General features: G+C 42.4%; 1 protein-coding gene and 1 pseudogene across 1 annotated transcript; both read right to left on the bottom strand.

Annotated features, from left to right (window-relative positions):
- Positions 1-384: 384 nt before the first annotated feature.
- Positions 385-15,652, bottom strand: prep (prolyl endopeptidase). The gene is made up of 15 exons (XM_030781586.1): positions 15,548-15,652; positions 14,761-14,835; positions 14,113-14,246; positions 13,004-13,134; positions 12,127-12,336; positions 11,365-11,486; positions 11,045-11,150; positions 5,702-5,893; positions 4,618-4,815; positions 3,794-3,897; positions 3,507-3,643; positions 2,551-2,645; positions 2,079-2,210; positions 1,592-1,748; positions 385-1,364 (listed from the first exon to the last, which is right to left on the bottom strand). Exons 1-15 carry the CDS (start codon positions 15,587-15,589, stop codon positions 1,070-1,072), a joined length of 2,130 nt encoding a protein of 709 aa, XP_030637446.1. The 5' UTR covers positions 15,590-15,652; the 3' UTR covers positions 385-1,069.
- Positions 13,746-13,898, bottom strand: LOC115819883 (uncharacterized; annotated as a pseudogene).
- Positions 15,653-19,208: the final 3,556 nt, after the last annotated feature.

Below are 19,208 nucleotides of genomic sequence, written 5' to 3'. Positions count from 1 at the left end.
CCTGCGTAGACAATTTAGGCTCTTAATTTGTAACATTTTATTTAATGCTGTTCTAGACCAGCATTAACTGTGGTTGTCGTTTTGGAAAATAAATTCAAAAAGCTTAAACAGTTTCAAGCAGTCATTGTTCTGAAGTGCCTGAACGCTCTTTTACTCTAGAATGTAAAGTTTCCAACAGCTATGTGTATGTTCTTTGCATATACACTCATTCAGTGCCTGCTGGCTTAACCACCTTATACTCACATCACCAGCAGCATCACGAATGTTAATATATAACTACATACAAAATCAAAGGTAAACATACAGAGAACAGAAAGAAGCAAAGGTGTGATGTTGAAAAAAGATCTCATTTATTGTATTAACCGCCTGTTACATTTTCTTTTCTTTTCTCTTCACAAGCAACACAATCTGCATAAATCCAGAGGTAGAAACTGATGTTAAACTGCAAAGGATATGATCATCCACTCTCTCTCTCCCACACACACATACACACACACACACTGAGGGATTCTTTTAAACCAATCTACAGCACAACTGTTCATTCTGCTTCTGAATGCCCAATAAATACAGTCTGTCATACAAGGGGTTCATTCAGAGGTCAAGACATGTGACCCTGTGCTGCACACCACGACTGTGACTCTTGTGGTGTCAATGGTGCACGCACACACACACACACACACACACACACACACACACACAGCTCTCAGATCATATGACTAACGGAACCATTAATAAGTGAACATTGCTGATTATGAAATCACACGGGACCCGCAGTGGATTCAGCCAATCAGGCCCCACCTGTCTGTGGGGTGAGTGCACGTGGATCAGACTGAGGGGTAGAGATAGGTAACAGACTGGGGTACAAGGTAAACTGACGTATGTGCACGCCTGGGGAGAAGAAGGCAGCGGGGGAAGGGGGGTGTAAACTGGATGACGCAGTGGAGAAGTGAAGAGAGGATTGAAGATAGAGAGAGTGAACAGTCTGGTAAGGGAAGGAGAGGGGCAATAACAGTAGAGTGGGTGGAGGAGGGAGCAGTGTGGGAATAAAAGTGAAGTAGTGTGAGCTTGTTCATTTGATCCAGGACAGATTCAGGCATCGGGCAATGAAGGCAAACATGTCTGCCACCTCCTGGATCACCTTACTGGTGGGTTTCCCCGCCCCGTGCCCTGATTTGGTGTCCACATATATAAAGAGAGGGTTTGATTGACCGGGCCATTGTCCAATCACGTGCTGCAGAGTAGCAATGTATTTGAGGGAGTGGAGTGGAACCACTCGGTCGTCATGGTCACCGGTCAACAGCATGATTGATGGATACTGCACGCCCTCCACCTCTGGGATATGAATGTTATGGAGAGGAGAATACCTGGGAGAGAAAGAGAGAAAGATAAAGAGAGGAAAAAGGAGAGCAGGAGAGGGAGGAACAGTGAGAGAGAGAGAGAGAGAGAGAGAGAGAGAGAGAGAGAGAGAGGGAGGGAGGGAGAGGGAGAAGAAGAGTACGTAAGCATTTGGTTGTTAATGAATCTGTGTGTGTTTCTGAGTGTGTGTGTGTGTGTGTGTGTTCATGAGCGAGTGCGTGTGTGTGCGACTCACTTGATAAGCCAATCGAACTGTTCTTTGATGTCAGAGCAGCCAAAGTCTGTGGTCCAGGCGTGGCCAATGGTGAATTTATGAAACTTCAGCATGTCCATCACTCCAACCTGAGCTACAGCACAGCCAAACAGGTCTGGTCTCTGGTTCACACATGCCGCTGAAACACATGCACATAACCAAACACACACGCACACACATGCATGCATGCGCACATACACATGTAACCATACACGCACATACACACAAAAACACACACAAAAAGAGGAAATTTACCAGCCAATGTCAAGGCGCACGACATAATAACTACATTTAGAAAAAACAAAAGAAATGCTCATTAAAGTGACAAATGAGTATGGTGTGTATGAGGGGGTGTGTGTGTGAAGGTGTGTGTGAGGGGGTGTGTGTGTGGGTGTGTGTATGAGGGGGTGTGTGTGAGGGGGTGTGTGTATGAGGGGGTGTGTGTGTGGGTGTGTGTATGTGTCCATACCCACGAGCAGGCCACCGTTGGACCCGCCATTGATGGTGAGTTTGGAGGGCGATGTGTAACCCTCTTTCACCAGATACTCAGCTGCACACTGGAAATCAGTAAAGCAGTTCTGTTTATTGGCCAGCATCCCCGCTACAGACAGAGAGAGAGAGCGATAAGAAACAGAGAGAGAAGATGAATGTCAAATACTGAAATGGAAAAACAGATTTCTGGCTAGCACAGGGCGTGTTTCTCTATGGAGTTAATACATATGTCATACATACTCTGTGTGTGAGAGAGAAAGACAGTGAATCCTGTGTGTGTGTGTGAGACAGACAGAGAATCCTGTGTGTGTGTGTGTGTGAGACAGACAGTGAATCCTGTGTGTGTGTGTGTGTGTGAGACAGACAGAGAATCCTGTGTGTGTGTGTGTCTGAGTTCATACATTCATGTGTATGCCATAGAGAGTGTGTACTGTGTGTATGTGTGGTACCTTTATGCCATGTCTCTCCGTATTCTCCCCCTCCGCGTATGTTGGCCACAGCTAAGACTCCACCCAAATGTCTGACAAATATGAGGCGGGAAACGCTGCGATACAGACACACGCAAAACACGTGATCATATTTTACCTGACCCTGAACCTCTTATTGCTTCTACAACCCATAGATCATATTTTTAATTTGTGGATGTGTCTGATCTTAATCTGTACCTGTATCTTGAGTTTACAATCTGAGCCTGAATTCTGAGTTTATAATCTGAACCTGCGATGGAATGGAAATTTGTTGTACAAACCAGTGTACGTATTCCATTATACACAAGTGTATTCTCTTTAGAAATCGTTAGTGTGTTTTGTCCTGTATCTCTCCCTCTCCCTGTTTTTCATGCTGATAAATCTTCCACTGACCACAGCGCATTCCTTACTGTCCAAGACCAGAGTACTAACATCCCTGCCGTGCTGAGAGAGAAACAAAGCACTGTGTATTCTGACTCCACTATTACTCTTAGTCGCTGTCTTCACTCTCACTGTCTGTTCCTGCAGACATTTCTTTGTACCATGCCTGTGAATCATGTAACTGAAGAAAGCGTTAAGCCTTTGTCTCTGATTGGCTCAAAACACTGTATCACACCGGGTCTTCAGACCACAACCGTGAGAGGGATTATACTCTCAGATTAGCTCTTGCTCTCCTGTATCCTTGACATGTCTCTTTGATTCGCCTACATGTCTAGAAGAATGTTCTCAATAAATGTTCCTATTTGATTTACCCTGTGTCACTGTCTCAGTGACACACTGCCTGTATCTGAGTTTATAATCTGAACCTGTAGCACAGTTTATAATCCGTATTTGTATCTGAGTCTGTAGTCGGTATCTGAGATTTTGATTTGCACTTGTATCTACATGTACGACCTGTGTTTGAGATTATGGGCTTTTTGTAAGATTATAATCTGTACCTGTAGCTGGGTGTGATGGAGATGTTGAATCCTCCATATCCATAGAGAAAAGCAGGGTGCGATCCATCCATTTTAAGGTCCTTTTTATGGACTAAAAACATAGGAATCTGAGTCCCATCTTTACTGGGGTAAAACACCTGCCCAACACAGCACAGGACAAAGGTCTGAGTGCAGGAAAGTTCCCCAGTCCTGTAGAGACGGTGTGTGTGTGTGTGTGTGTATACCTGAGTAGTTTGGTAGTCTGTGTGTGTGTGTGTGTGTGTGTGTGTGAGTGTATAGGTCTGTACCTGAGTGGTCTGGTATTCTGTGGGGTCGAACCCTTTCACTGTGACTTCTCTGAAGACGTGTGGCTGCAGAGGTTCTTTGGTGAGGTCACAGTGGTAAATGATGGCTGACAGGACAAACACACACAGGGAATTTAGTGTCACTATGTTTCAACATTTACATCTATCTTCAGTACTGAGCAAAACCCAGCTCAGCAAAACCACTGTAAGACGGACCTCATATAATTCACATACTGTCTGAGCCCATTTCTCTATCATAAATCCTTAACACTGACTCAGTACTACAACCCCACTGTTTTAAAAACCCTATGTCAGCCAGAGGAGGATAGGCTCCCCCTTCTGAGTCTCAGTTCCTCTAAAGATTTCATCCACATTTGTAGGATAAAGGAGTTTTTTTTTTTATACTGTTGCCTTCTTGAGTGTCTCAGGACAGAAATTTTGTAAAGCAGTGAAAAATGCAAAAAAAACTTAATTCATTTTCCTGATCTATGTGCATTATTGCACAAATTTGCCTGCAGGTCTAACACAAGAGGATTATAATATGAGGTTTTGAGTTTAATCTGCACCTTGATTTACACAGATTGAGACAGATTACACTGATGGACTAAACACTGACTTCACTGGTATGGAAATTCCTGAGCATATTTAGGTCTAAAAGTGAATATATATGCACCAGAATGTAAGTGTGCGTGTGCGCGCATGTGTGCGTTCACGTGTGTGTGCGTGTATGTATGTGTGCGTGTCTGCGTGCGCGTGTGTGTGTGTGCGTGCGTGTGCATGCGCATGTGCGTGTATGTGCATGTGCATGTGCATGTGTGTGCGTGTACCTGGAGAAAGGAAGGAGGTAAAGTAGTAGAAGATCTCTGAGTCTGTCTTGCGGCCAGTGAAACCCACCACAGAGCCCACGTCCAGTGGGAAGGTTCTCACCTCCTCCCCCGTGGCCAGACGATACATCTTCAACACGTTTTTCACATCGTGCAGAAAACACACAAACAGAAAACTAGAGTATGTGCAGGTGGCAAACACTGTGGGACAGAGAGAGAGAGAGAAAGAGAGCGAGAAAGAGAGGGAGAAAGTCATTTGTTAAAAACAGAGAAACTTTTCAAGCAGCATCGTTGACTGGTTAACGGAATAAAACAAATTATAACAGCTCTCATTTTTCCATTTTATTCCTTTTCCCCTCCAAAGATGGAACTGTTAATTCCCTGCACTACCATGAGTCCCTGGTACAGCACAATCCCTGCACCAGTCCAGCAGAGTAAAGACAGAGTAAAGATGATTATTGCTGCTATTGGAGCCCGGGCTGTGAGGTAGACAGGTTCATTAAAGATGACAGGGCTGTGAGGTAGACAGGTTCATTAAAGATGACAGGGCTGTGAGGTAGACAGGTTCATTAAAGATGGCAGGGCTGTGAGGTAGACAGGTTCATTAAAGATGGCAGGGCTGTGAGGTAGACAGGTTCATTAAAGATGGCAGGGCTGTGAGGTAGACAGGTTCATTACAGATGACGGGGCTGTGAGGTAGACAGGTTCATTACAGATGACGGGGTGTGAGGTAGACAGGTTCATTAAAGATGACGGGGTGTGAGGTAGACAGGTTCAATACAGATGACAGGGCTGTGAGGTAGACAGGTTCATTACAGATGACGGGGCTGTGAGGTAGACAGGTTCATTAAAGATGACGGGGCTGTGAGGTAGACAGGTTCATTACAGATGACGGGGCTGTGAGGTAGACAGGTTTATTAAAGATGACGGGGTGTGAGGTAGACAGGTTCATTAAAGATGACGGGGCTGTGAGGTAGACAGGTTCATTAAAGATGACGGGGCTGTGAGGTAGACAGGTTCATTACAGATGACGGGGCTGTGAGGTAGACAGGTTCATTACAGATGACGGGGCATTCTGCTGTCTTACCGATGACATCCTTGTCATGCTGGGGCAGAAGCTCCTTCCACTGGCTCGTGTCTGGCTGAGTAAAGTCGATGTTGATCAGGCGATAACGCGGAGCGTCCAGGTTGGTTTTAAATGTAAACACCGTGCTCTCGTTGGTCACGTACTCGTATTCAGCGTCAAAGTTGTCAATCAACTTCACCCACGGCAACAGGCCTGTTTATGAATGTAAATAATATGAGTTCCCCTGAGCACCAAAGCAAAGCATTACACACACATCTCTAGTCCATTACACACGAACACACACATCTCTATTCCATTACACACAAACATACACATCTCTATTCCATTACACACAAATATACACATCTCTGTTCCACTACACACAAAGACACACATCTCTGTTCCATTACACACAAAGACACACATCTCTGTTCCATTACACACAAACACACACATCTCTGTTCCACTACACACAAACACACAAACACACACATCTCTAGTCCATTACACACAAACATACACATCTCTATTCCATTACACACAAACACACACATCTCTATTCCATTACACACAAACACACACATCTCTGTTCCATTACACACAGACATACACATCTCTAGTCCATTACACACAAATATACACATCTCTGTTCCACTACACACAAACACACACATCTCTGTTCCATTACACACAGACATACACATCTCTATTCCATTACACACAGAAATACACATCTCTGTTCCATTACACACAAACACACACATCTCTGTTCCACTACACACAAACACACACATCTCTATTCCATTACACACAAATATACACATGTCTATTCCATTACACTCAAACACACACACCTCTGTTCCATTACACACAAACACACACATCTCTATTCCATTACACACAAATATACACATCTCTGTTCCATTACACACAAATATACACATCTCTGTTCCATTACACACAAATATACACATCTCTGTTCCATTACACACAAACACACACATCTCTGTTCCATTACACACAAATATACACATCTCTGTTCCATTACACACAAACACACACATCTCTATTCCATTACACACAAACACACACACCTCTGTTCCATTACACACAAACACACACATCTCTATTCCATTACACACAAATATACACATCTCTGTTCCATTACACACAAACACACACATCTCTATTCCATTACACACAAACACACACATCTCTGTTCCATTACACACAAACACACACATCTCTATTCCACTACACACAAACACACACATCTCTGTTCCACTACACACAAACACACACATCTCTGTTCCACTATACACAAACACACACATCTCTGTTCCATTACACACAGACATACACATCTCTATTCCATTACACACAAATATACACATCTCTATTCCATTACACACAAATATACACATCTCTAATCTATTACACACAAAAACACACATCTCTATTCCATTACACACAAATATACACATCTCTGTTCCATTACACACAAATATACACATCTCTGTTCCATTACACACAAACACACACATCTCTGTTCCATTACACACAAATATACACATCTCTATTCCATTACACACAAACACACACATCTCTGTTCCATTACACACAAACACACACATCTCTATTCCATTACACACAAACACACACATCTCTGTTCCACTACACACAAACACACACATCTCTGTTCCACTACACACAAACACACACATCTCTGTTCCATTACACACAGACATACACATCTCTATTCCATTACACACAAATATACACATCTCTATTCCATTACACACAAATATACACATCTCTAATCTATTACACACAAACACACACATCTCTATTCCATTACACACAAACACACACATCTCTATTCCATTACACACAAACACACACATCTCTATTCCATTACACACAAACACACACATCTCTGTTCCACTATACACAAACACACACATCTCTGTTCCATTACACACAAATATACACATCTCTATTCCATTACACTCAAACACACACACCTCTGTTCCATTACACACAAACACACACACGTCTATTCCATTACACACAAATATACACATCTCTGTTCCATTACACACAAACACACACATCTCTATTCCATTACACACAAACACACACATCTCTGTTCCATTACACACAAACACACACATCTCTATTCCATTACACACAAACACACACATCTCTGTTCCACTATACACAAACACACACATCTCTGTTCCATTACACACAAACACACACATCTCTGTTCCATTACACACAAATATACACATCTCTGTTCCATTACACACAAACACACACATCTCTATTCCATTACACACAAACACACACACCTCTGTTCCATTACACACAAACACACACATCTCTATTCCATTACACACAAATATACACATCTCTGTTCCATTACACACAAACACACACATCTCTATTCCATTACACACAAACACACACATCTCTGTTCCATTACACACAAACACACACATCTCTATTCCACTACACACAAACACACACATCTCTGTTCCACTACACACAAACACACACATCTCTGTTCCACTATACACAAACACACACATCTCTGTTCCATTACACACAGACATACACATCTCTATTCCATTACACACAAATATACACATCTCTATTCCATTACACACAAATATACACATCTCTAATCTATTACACACAAAAACACACATCTCTATTCCATTACACACAAATATACACATCTCTGTTCCATTACACACAAATATACACATCTCTGTTCCATTACACACAAACACACACATCTCTGTTCCATTACACACAAATATACACATCTCTATTCCATTACACACAAACACACACATCTCTGTTCCATTACACACAAACACACACATCTCTATTCCATTACACACAAACACACACATCTCTGTTCCACTACACACAAACACACACATCTCTGTTCCACTACACACAAACACACACATCTCTGTTCCATTACACACAGACATACACATCTCTATTCCATTACACACAAATATACACATCTCTATTCCATTACACACAAATATACACATCTCTAATCTATTACACACAAACACACACATCTCTATTCCATTACACACAAACACACACATCTCTATTCCATTACACACAAACACACACATCTCTATTCCATTACACACAAACACACACATCTCTGTTCCACTATACACAAACACACACATCTCTGTTCCATTACACACAAATATACACATCTCTATTCCATTACACTCAAACACACACACCTCTGTTCCATTACACACAAACACACACACGTCTATTCCATTACACACAAATATACACATCTCTGTTCCATTACACACAAACACACACATCTCTATTCCATTACACACAAACACACACATCTCTGTTCCATTACACACAAACACACACATCTCTATTCCATTACACACAAACACACACATCTCTGTTCCACTATACACAAACACACACATCTCTGTTCCATTACACACAAATATACACATCTCTATTCCATTACACTCAAACACACACACCTCTGTTCCATTACACACAAACACACACACGTCTATTCCATTACACACAAATATACACATCTCTGTTCCATTACACACAAACACACACATCTCTATTCCATTACACACAAACACACACATCTCTATTCCATTACACACAAACACACACATCTCTATTCCATTACACACAAACACACACATCTCTGTTCCACTATACACAAACACACACATCTCTGTTCCATTACACACAAATATACACATCTCTATTCCATTACACTCAAACACACACACCTCTGTTCCATTACACACAAACACACACACGTCTATTCCATTACACACAAATATACACATCTCTGTTCCATTACACACAAACACACACATCTCTATTCCATTACACACAAACACACACATCTCTGTTCCATTACACACAAATATACACATCTCTGTTCCATTACACACAAATATACACATCTCTGTTCCATTACACACAGACATACACATCTCTATTCCATTACACACAAATATACACATCTCTATTCCACTACACACAGACATACACATCTCTATTCCATTACACACAAACACACACATCTCTATTCTATTACACACAAATATACACATCTCTGTTCCATTACACACAAACACACACATCTCTAATCCATTACACACAAACACACACACATCTCTATTCCATTACACACAGAAATACACATCTCTATTCCATTACACACAGAAATACACATCTCTATTCCATTACACACAAACACACACATCTCTATTCCATTACACACAAATATACACATCTCTGTTCCATTACACACAGACATACACATCTCTATTCCATTACACACAAATATACACATGTCTATTCTATTACACACAAACACACACATCTCTATTCCATTACACACAGAAATACACACGTCTGTTCCATTACACACAAATATACACATCTCTGTTCCACTACACACAAACACACACATCTCTGTTCCATTACACACAAACACACACATCTCTATTCCATTACACACAAACACACACACGTCTATTCCATTACACAAAAACACACACATCTCTAGTCCACTACACACAAATATACACATCTCTGTTCCACTACACACAAATATACACATCTCTGTTCCACTACACACAAACACACACATCTCTGTTCCATTACACACAAACACACACATCTCTGTTCAATTACACACAAACACACACATCTCTGTTCCATTACACACAAACACACACATCTCTGTTCCATTACACACAAACACACACATCTCTGTTCCATTACACACACACAAACACACACATCTCTGTTCCATTACACACACAGAAACACACACATCTCTGTTCCATTACACACACACAAACACACACATCTCTGTTCCATTACACACAAACACACATCTCTGTTCCTGCCTAATCATGGCACTTCAGCTTCACTGTCACACAATTATTCCAGATTATCAAATCAAAATTTATACCGTAAAGAGCTGTTATAAGACAGTTACCAGTGATGACTGTTAGAGCTGTTATAACATTCTGTACAAGTGATGACTGTTAGAGGTGCGATAACGTTCTGTTACCAGTGATGTCTGTTAGAGCTGTTATAACATTCTGTACCAGTGATGACTGTTAGAGCTGTTATAACATTCTATACCAGTGATGACTGTTAGAGCTGTTATAACATTCTATACCAGTGATGACTGTTAGAGCTGTTATAACATTCTATACCAGTGATGACTGTTAGAGCTGTTATAACATTCTATACCAGTGATGACTGTTAGAGCTGTTCTAACACTCTGGGTCAGTGATATTGTGTTACCTGTGATGCCATTAGGCAGGGTTTGAAGATCACAGTACCACAGCCTGTTCACTGGGTCACACCCTTCTCTGATGGACAACAACACATATCGCCCATCATCAGACACCTGAAAACACAAACACATATCGCAAACAACACATAGCAAAATCATACAGCATCATCACTCATGCTGAACAGAGCACAAGTACACGTACATGTCTGAGTGTGTGTGTGCGCACACGTGTGTGTGTTTGTGTGCATGCATGTGTATGCGTTTGTGTGTGTCTGAGTGAGTGAGGGAATGAGTGAGCGAGTGAGTGAGTGAAAGCGTGTGTGTGTACCTCAGCTCCACTCATCCATTTGGGCTGATCTGGGAACTCGGCACACAGGATGTCTTCTGACTGGGGCGTCCCCAGCACGTGGTAATAGAGCTTCTGATGGAGGTTAGTGCATGTCTCCGTTCCTAAGAGAAAACCAAAACAGATCACCTCCAAACCAAAACGGATCTCCTCAAAACCAAAACGGATCTCCTCAAAATCAAAATGGATCTCCTCAAAACCAAAACGGATCTCCTCAAAATCAAAACGGATCTCCTCAAAATCAAAACGGATCTCCTCAAAACCAAAACGGATCTCCTCAAAATCAAAACGGATCTCCTCAAAATCAAAACGGATCTCCTCAAAACCAAAACGGATCTCCTCAAAACCAAAACGGATCTCCTCAAAACCAAAACAGTCTCCTCAAAACAAAACAGGGAGGTATTCCAGAAAGCGGGTTTAGTGAAAACTCCAAATTAGTTAACTCAGAGTAAGCAGTAAAACTCCGAATAGAAGAGCCCTATGGCTTCGTTTTGCTAAGTGAATGAAGCCATATGGCTCTTCTATTAGGTTTACTCTGGGTTAACTAATTTGGAATTTTCACTAAACTCGCTTTCTAGAACCCCCCCCCCCACCCACCTCCTCACCTCCTCAAAACCAAAATAGATGACCTCAGAACCAAAACACCGAACCCAAAAAGCCACCAGCAGAATAGAGTCACATTCATGTCACGTCACAGTGAGCTGCCTCTATTGCACAATGTGTGTGTGTGTGTCCGTGTCTCACCATCACTCTTGCCCTCCTGGTCAGGGTAGGAATTATAAAACAGACCACGCCCGTCGTGGGTCCATGACATACAGCTGAATTTGACCCGTTCCAACCGGTCCTCTAGAGTGACAGCTCCGTCCACACGTATAAAGCGGATCTCCACCCAGTCTGATCCGCTTGCACTGATACCGTACGCCAAGTACTCCCCGTCCTCTGAGAACGCGTAACCTGGCAACACACATCCACACAGAGAGACACACACACACAAAGTCAATGAAACATCGCTGAATAATGAACACTTCCGCTGCAATGTCATATGTTTCTGCCATTGGCCCAGACCTGCAGCTGCCCACTGAGTGCTTATGATGGGTTAAAGGCAGAGAAGAATTTCCCCTCAAGGATCAATAAAGGAAAATATAACTAGACCTCTTCATCCCACTATTTTTACTATTGTCTGTATTACTATTACTAGTCTGTTTTTGTACAATTATTATTCGCAGTAGTAAGTATAAGCACTCTCAGAAATTATGAACGCATATCAAACTTCTGAATGAATTAATCAGCAAACATCCAGCTAGCACTGCCATCTAGTGGACAAATGTTAGTGTAGCTGGAAATAAGCTCCACATTTACAAAAAAAGGCACATTATTTAACATCGGTCATTGAGGACAGAGTAAAGATGACTCCTCTGTTCTCTCAGACAGTGTGCGCGCGCACCCCCCCCCCCCCCCCCCCCCACACACACACAAACAAGCAAATTACAGCACAAAAATCTCTCGCATTTCCATTACGCATAATGAGGCGAGTGTTGTTTTTTGTAGACTGCATATTTTGAATTGGACTCTATGTTTTTCTCACAGGCTCAGGAGCTATGCAGTGTCACATGCGCTTTACCTCGTAAAGCCACTGTTCCGTCCTCAGAGAAGGTGTTTGGGTCCAGAAAGACGGTCGGTTCTGCTTCCAGGTTCTCCTGCATGTAAAGCACACTCTGGTTCTGTAGGCCCGTGTTGTAAAAGTGGAAATACCTGCAGAGCAGAGAGAGGGAGGTGTGCAGGGAGCAGGACAGAGCCAGGACAAACACACACCAGCACATCCCAAACAGAGCCAGGACAAACACACACCAGCACATCCCAAACAGAGCCAGGACAAACACACACCAGCACATCCCAAACAGAGCCAGGACAAACACACACCGGCACATCCCAAACAGAGCCAGTATAACAGCACCTTTTCTCCTCGTTCTGCTTGTGTTCCCTTGAACTCTTTCTGTTCCTTCATTGCTTATTCACACGCTACTGCACTGGTGCACGACACTGTCCTTATGATCTAGTGGTGGCAGGACAGCACCTTGTGAACTGTCATAAGACTAAAAGATTTAAGATGAAATCTCTGTGATCACACACACACAATATGAGCAGTGAATGTGACCTCTGCATTTAACCCATCCTTACAGGCCAGTGGTGAGCACACACAATCACTAGGCGCAGGGGCAGTGGGCAGCACACCTGCGCCCGGGGGGCGCTTGGGGGTTAAGTGCCTTGCCCATGGGCACTTTAGTCGTGGATGTTATCCTGCCGGGCCTGGGAATCAAACCGGTGACCTTTCAGTCACAAGCCCGCTTCTCTAACCCGTAGGCAACGGGCCGCCCAAAAGATTACACAAATTATGCAGTCGAGATTCCCACATTTGGGGAACTCTCAGAGGTCAGCATAGCGCAAGTGCAATGGCTGAGCCTCACCCTGGGTGAATCATCCTCGTGATCACGGTGTCTCCCCTGCCAGGTAAGTCTAAAGCTACTTAATGTTGGGTTGCCTGGGGAAAAAAAGTCCTACGCTGTAAAATCCACAGGTGTGACCAAACCCAAAGACAATTTGGTCTATAGTGTACCAATTTAAGATGTAGGTCTTTCTCATCAGCTGAAACCTTACGCTTAAGTCTCTCTCTCTCACACACAGACAAAGACACAGACAGACAGGCACAGACACAGACACAAGTTGAAGTACCTGCTCCCTCTCTTGAAGGGACAGCTGTATTTGGGGTAGTCATACAGTTCAGTCATTCTCTCCTTAAAGATGTCTCTGATCTCACACTGCTCCAGAAAGGGCTGCGTCAGCTGGTTCTGCGCATTCACAAACGCCTGACCACAAAGAGGAGAACACACTCAGTATTAAAAACACCATCATGCCAAGACACTCACACACAACACGGTTACAGTCACCATCACTCTAACACACTCACATGGTTACAGTCACCATCACACTCACACCCTCACACACAACACGGTTACAGTCACCATCACTCTAACACACTCACACGGTTACAGTCACCATCACACTCACACGGTTACAGTCACCATCACACTCACACACAACACGGTTACACACTGTCTGTCAAACAGCTTTAGTAAAAATGGATCCAAGGCGACAGAGCAAGTCGTTACCTGAATTAAGATTAATATCTTAAACTACATAGTCATAATCTTAATTACTGATACTGACTCTTGGCTAAGGACCTTTGGATTACACACTGTATATACTGAAACAAGCACAGCTATTAGAGATTATCATACTGTATTCCTCAAGAGATTTGAGGAATACATACATGATTAATGATTTTTTTTTTCAGGTCAGTTCATCTGTTAAAAAACGTACCTGTGTTTTCTCACTGTCTGGGTCCTCCAGCCAGCTGTAAGGGTCTGGAATCTTATGGCCATGGTAATCATCAACCTGAACAGACACACACACGAACAGACACATTTCTATCAGCTTAACACAGCCAGTTCAGTTTTAAGTTTGAAGTAGGATGTGCGGACAAAGCCACATTGTGAGAGAGAGATTTTACCGGCTCCTTATGATTATTAAATCGATAATTAATTTCCTAGGATAATGCGAAAACGTCAGCGAGATTCAGACAATCGTTATTGCCCATTTCTTAAAAAAGTACAGTCAATACAAACTCCCATCCACATGCCCTGCACACCCAAACTATCTGGCCTAAATTATCGTCAGCTTACATATTTATATGATTAAGATTTACTTTACCTTTGATAACGACTACTGGGGGAATAACATTTCTAGCCAAGCAGGAAAAAGACTAAACCCTTTGCCGCCCCGGTTCAAAGACTGATTTAAAAGCATAACCCACATTATTGACATCTGAAGCGGTAAATGACGTCAGGATTATCTGCCGTTTGTACCGAGAGGACTAATGACACTCGCCGCTTTTCCTTCACTGATGTTAAATTTTATACCGCCCCGATACTTTAGTGGAGTCAGGGTATGAAACTTAACACCGTTAAGCTACAACAAACTGTTCTCTGTTTCAGTGAGTATGAGACAGCGGGTCTGTTGTATTAGCTGTATCGCTAATATAAGACAAAGCCCCATTCCGACCAGTAAACCCAGTTACAAAATCATCCAAGACAGGCCGCATACTCACCACCGCCTCGTCACGGTACGCTTGAGGATACTGGAAAGGCATTTTAGCAAAGGATTGACCTGACAAAGGCTGACAATAATACCGGCTCCAAATGCGCAAAATATAATTTCTATGGACTTTGGCTATTGGTGAATATTTGAAGAGTAATGAACGCTTAGCGACACACCGGAATCTGCCATCAACGAACCTTAGGAAAGACAACATGATTACAAATTGAAGGAGTAGTCTGGCCTCCACAGCGCCTACTATTGTTCGGAATGAGAGGGATACGTTATTTTATTACAGGTTTTTTTTTGTTCACATACACACTGAAACAGGTTCCTGTTTCAACGTACATTTAAGCATCATTACTTTTGATTTCACACGCTGATTAATCCTTTTATTAAACCGTACTCACACTCCTCCTCATAAAGCATAGTTAACGTCATATTTTCACGGCACTCGCCCGTTGTCATTCCAAATACAAAAACACCAGTCGTTACAACATAGTCCTGAGGATGCAAACACTAGCAAACTGAATTATTCAGTAAGAACTTCAGGACGAATGGAAGAACCACAGCGCTCATACGTTTTAAATCAACGGGAAGAAGACACGTCTGAGGAAAGAGGGAAAGTCAAATGTGAGGAGGTAGATGAGACAGCGCAGGGTCAGAATTTTTCCCCCCTTTTATTCTTTCTTTTTTTTCTGATGAGATCTGTGAAACTGTGGTTTACCATGGCCGTGTCCGTGGAATGATCATAAACATTTTGGGAAGAGGATGCAACCAACTCTAAACCGCCTCTCTGTTGCACTCACTAAAAAGGACGTCAGAAAAGAAAACGGCATATTCACAGCTACAGCTGCAGTGCTGCACTCTGTTCACTCACCTGCTGGGTGTATGGGGCGCCGTTTGTAAAACGTTGCACCTTTTTCCTGCTCAGTTTTTTCACATTTAGCACTGCCAAATGTAGAAAAATACACTACAATTTTCAACTGTCACTTTTTTAAACATTTAGAGAGAAATTCATGTAAAATACTGTAACACTTTTTCCAAGAGTGATGATCTGCATTAAGTCAAAATGATAAAATAATATATAAATATAAATGTTAAATGTAAATGTAGGATTTGAAAAACTAAATAATTAGCAAATATGCCATTTTGGCCACGCCCCTCCTTGTTTTGCATGGAAAGGGGCGGTCTCAGCCACATCGGCTAAAGCCGTGAACACCAGAAACAGCCTCAAAATGGTATGGCCGCTATCACGCCAGAAAAAGAAAAACGGATCAGAATCACGTTATAACGTGAAATGTTTATTGTGATAACAAGATGTTTTTCACGTTTTAACAAGACAATTTATATTGTTAGGCTATCACGTGAAACCCATGTTTCAATGAGGAAAGCGGTGTGCGGAGAAGGATAAACTGAGGAATATGGCTAATTTACACGACTTGACATGATTAATTGGTTTTAACACGAAACGTTTCCCTTCATAACAAGATAAGAAGTGTATGGTTATAACAAGAAAAGTTTTTAACGTAATAAGTTTGTAGCGTGTCGTATGTGTATGTCGTAGCGATATGTCGTAGTCTGACTTGTTAGCCTACAACGAGAAATTATCTTGTAGCTGAAAAACATCTCGTTATCCCCTTATAACGTGAAACGTTTCGTGTTAAAACGTGATAACTTATATTGTGATTGCATGAAACGTTTCACGTTATAAGGAGATGAGCTGGTCTCGGGCGGAGGTGGATTCCCCGTGATGTGTACAGAGGGTCGGACTCACTCATTCTTCTGTACAGCCTCAAGCATTTTAGGCCGTTTCTGATCTTCACAGCTTTGGCCATGTGGCTGAGACCGCCCCTTTCCATGCAAAACAAGGAGGGGCGTGGCCAAATTGGCATATTTGCTAAATATTGTAAATCTTTAGTTTTCAAATCCTACATTTACATTTAACATTTATATTTATATAATATATTATTTTTATAATTTTGGTTTAATGCAGATCATTACTCTCAGAAAAGGTATTGCAATGTTTCGCATGAATTTCTCTCTAAATGTTTAAAAAAGTGACAGTTGAAAATTGTAGTGTATTTTTCTACATTTGGCAGTGCTTAATGTGAAAAAACTGAGCAGGAAAACAGAAGGTGTAACATATTTCAAACGGCGCCCCATATGGCTGTGTGCTCTGCTGTATTTAGACGGAAGGTGAAGACCTTTTGAGTAGTACATTTTGTTTTGTCTCAGATTTACTCAATGCGGTATGCATTTCCTTTATACTTTCGGGAAATTTGAGTTGTGTTTTCATAAATGAGTAAGCAGGTATGAAAGCTGTATATCGCGTTTCTAAGTGCAGTTGAGCTCTTGCTGAAAACAAAGCTGAAAATTCGAGTTGACGGTTGACAGTTTATTTTGTTGTGAGGGGTTTGAGGACAGAGTGAAATATCTATCTATCTATTTGAGGAAAATTCCCTCAGTTTATAGGCACCAGACAGTAGATTAGAGATTCTCTCTCTCTCTTTGTGTGTGTATGTGTGTTGTATTGTGATATTTGATACTATGGGAAGGGAGACTGATCTTTGACTCAAATTCTCGATGTGTCAATTCCAGAGTGTCCTGTCTGTGTGTTGTGGTGATTGAATTGACTCAGCATTCACATGCACACATATACACATCATTTATGCTGACACATCATATATTTATTCATTTTAAATAAGTGCTTTTGGAGAAACATTCACATGCTACTCACACATATGCATGCATATATATCTCACATGCTTATATGTTTATATTTATATATATGCACTGATGAGCCAAATCATTATGGCCACTCACAGGTGAACCAAATAACGTTGATCATCTCCAGACAAGGGCACATGTCAAGGTCTGGGTAGATTAGATGGTAAGCGAACAGTCAGCTCTCATAGTCAACGTGTTGAATGCAGGAGAAATGGGCAAGAGTACAGACCGGAGCGACTTTGACAAGGGCCAAATTGTTATGGCCAGATGACTGGGTCAGAGCATCTGAAATAGCAAGGCATGTGGGGTGCTTCTGGTCAGCAGTGGTGAGTACCTACGGACAGTGGTCTGAGGAGGGACAAACCACAAACCAGTGACAGGGTGTTAGGCATCCAAGGCTCATCGATGCACGAGGGTCAGAGAGCCCATGACGACCCCTGTCCACCGTCAAAAGCACCCACAATGGGCACGCGAGTGTCAGAACTGGCCCTTGGAGCAGTGGAAGAAGGTCGCCTATTCCAATGAGTCCCATTTTAGATCACGTGGATGCCCATGTACATGTGTGCCATTTACCTGGGGAAGTGATGGCACCAGGATGCACTGTGGGAAGACAACAAGCCAGTGGAGGGACTGTGATGCTCTGGGCAGTGTTCTGCTTGTGAACCCTGGGTCCGGCCATTCACGTGGACATCAATTTGACACGTGCCACCTACCTAAACATTGTTGCAGACCAGGTACAACCCTTCATGGCAATGGTATTCCCTGATGGCAGTGGCCTCTTCCAGCAGGATAATGCGCCTTGCCACACTGCACACGTTGTTCGGGAATGGTTTGAGGAACACGACGAAGTGTTTAAGGTGTTGCCCTGACCTCCAAATTCTCCAGGTCTCAATCTGATTGAGCATCTGTGGGATGTGCTGGACCAACTAGTCCAATCCACAGCG

The sequence above is a fragment of the Chanos chanos genome, chromosome 8 (genome assembly GCF_902362185.1).
Source record: "Chanos chanos chromosome 8, fChaCha1.1, whole genome shotgun sequence".
In the NCBI taxonomy this organism is placed as follows: Eukaryota; Metazoa; Chordata; class Actinopteri; order Gonorynchiformes; family Chanidae; genus Chanos; species Chanos chanos.
Note: the sequence above shows the minus strand (reverse complement) of the source record. Positions and strands in the feature narration are given on the sequence as shown.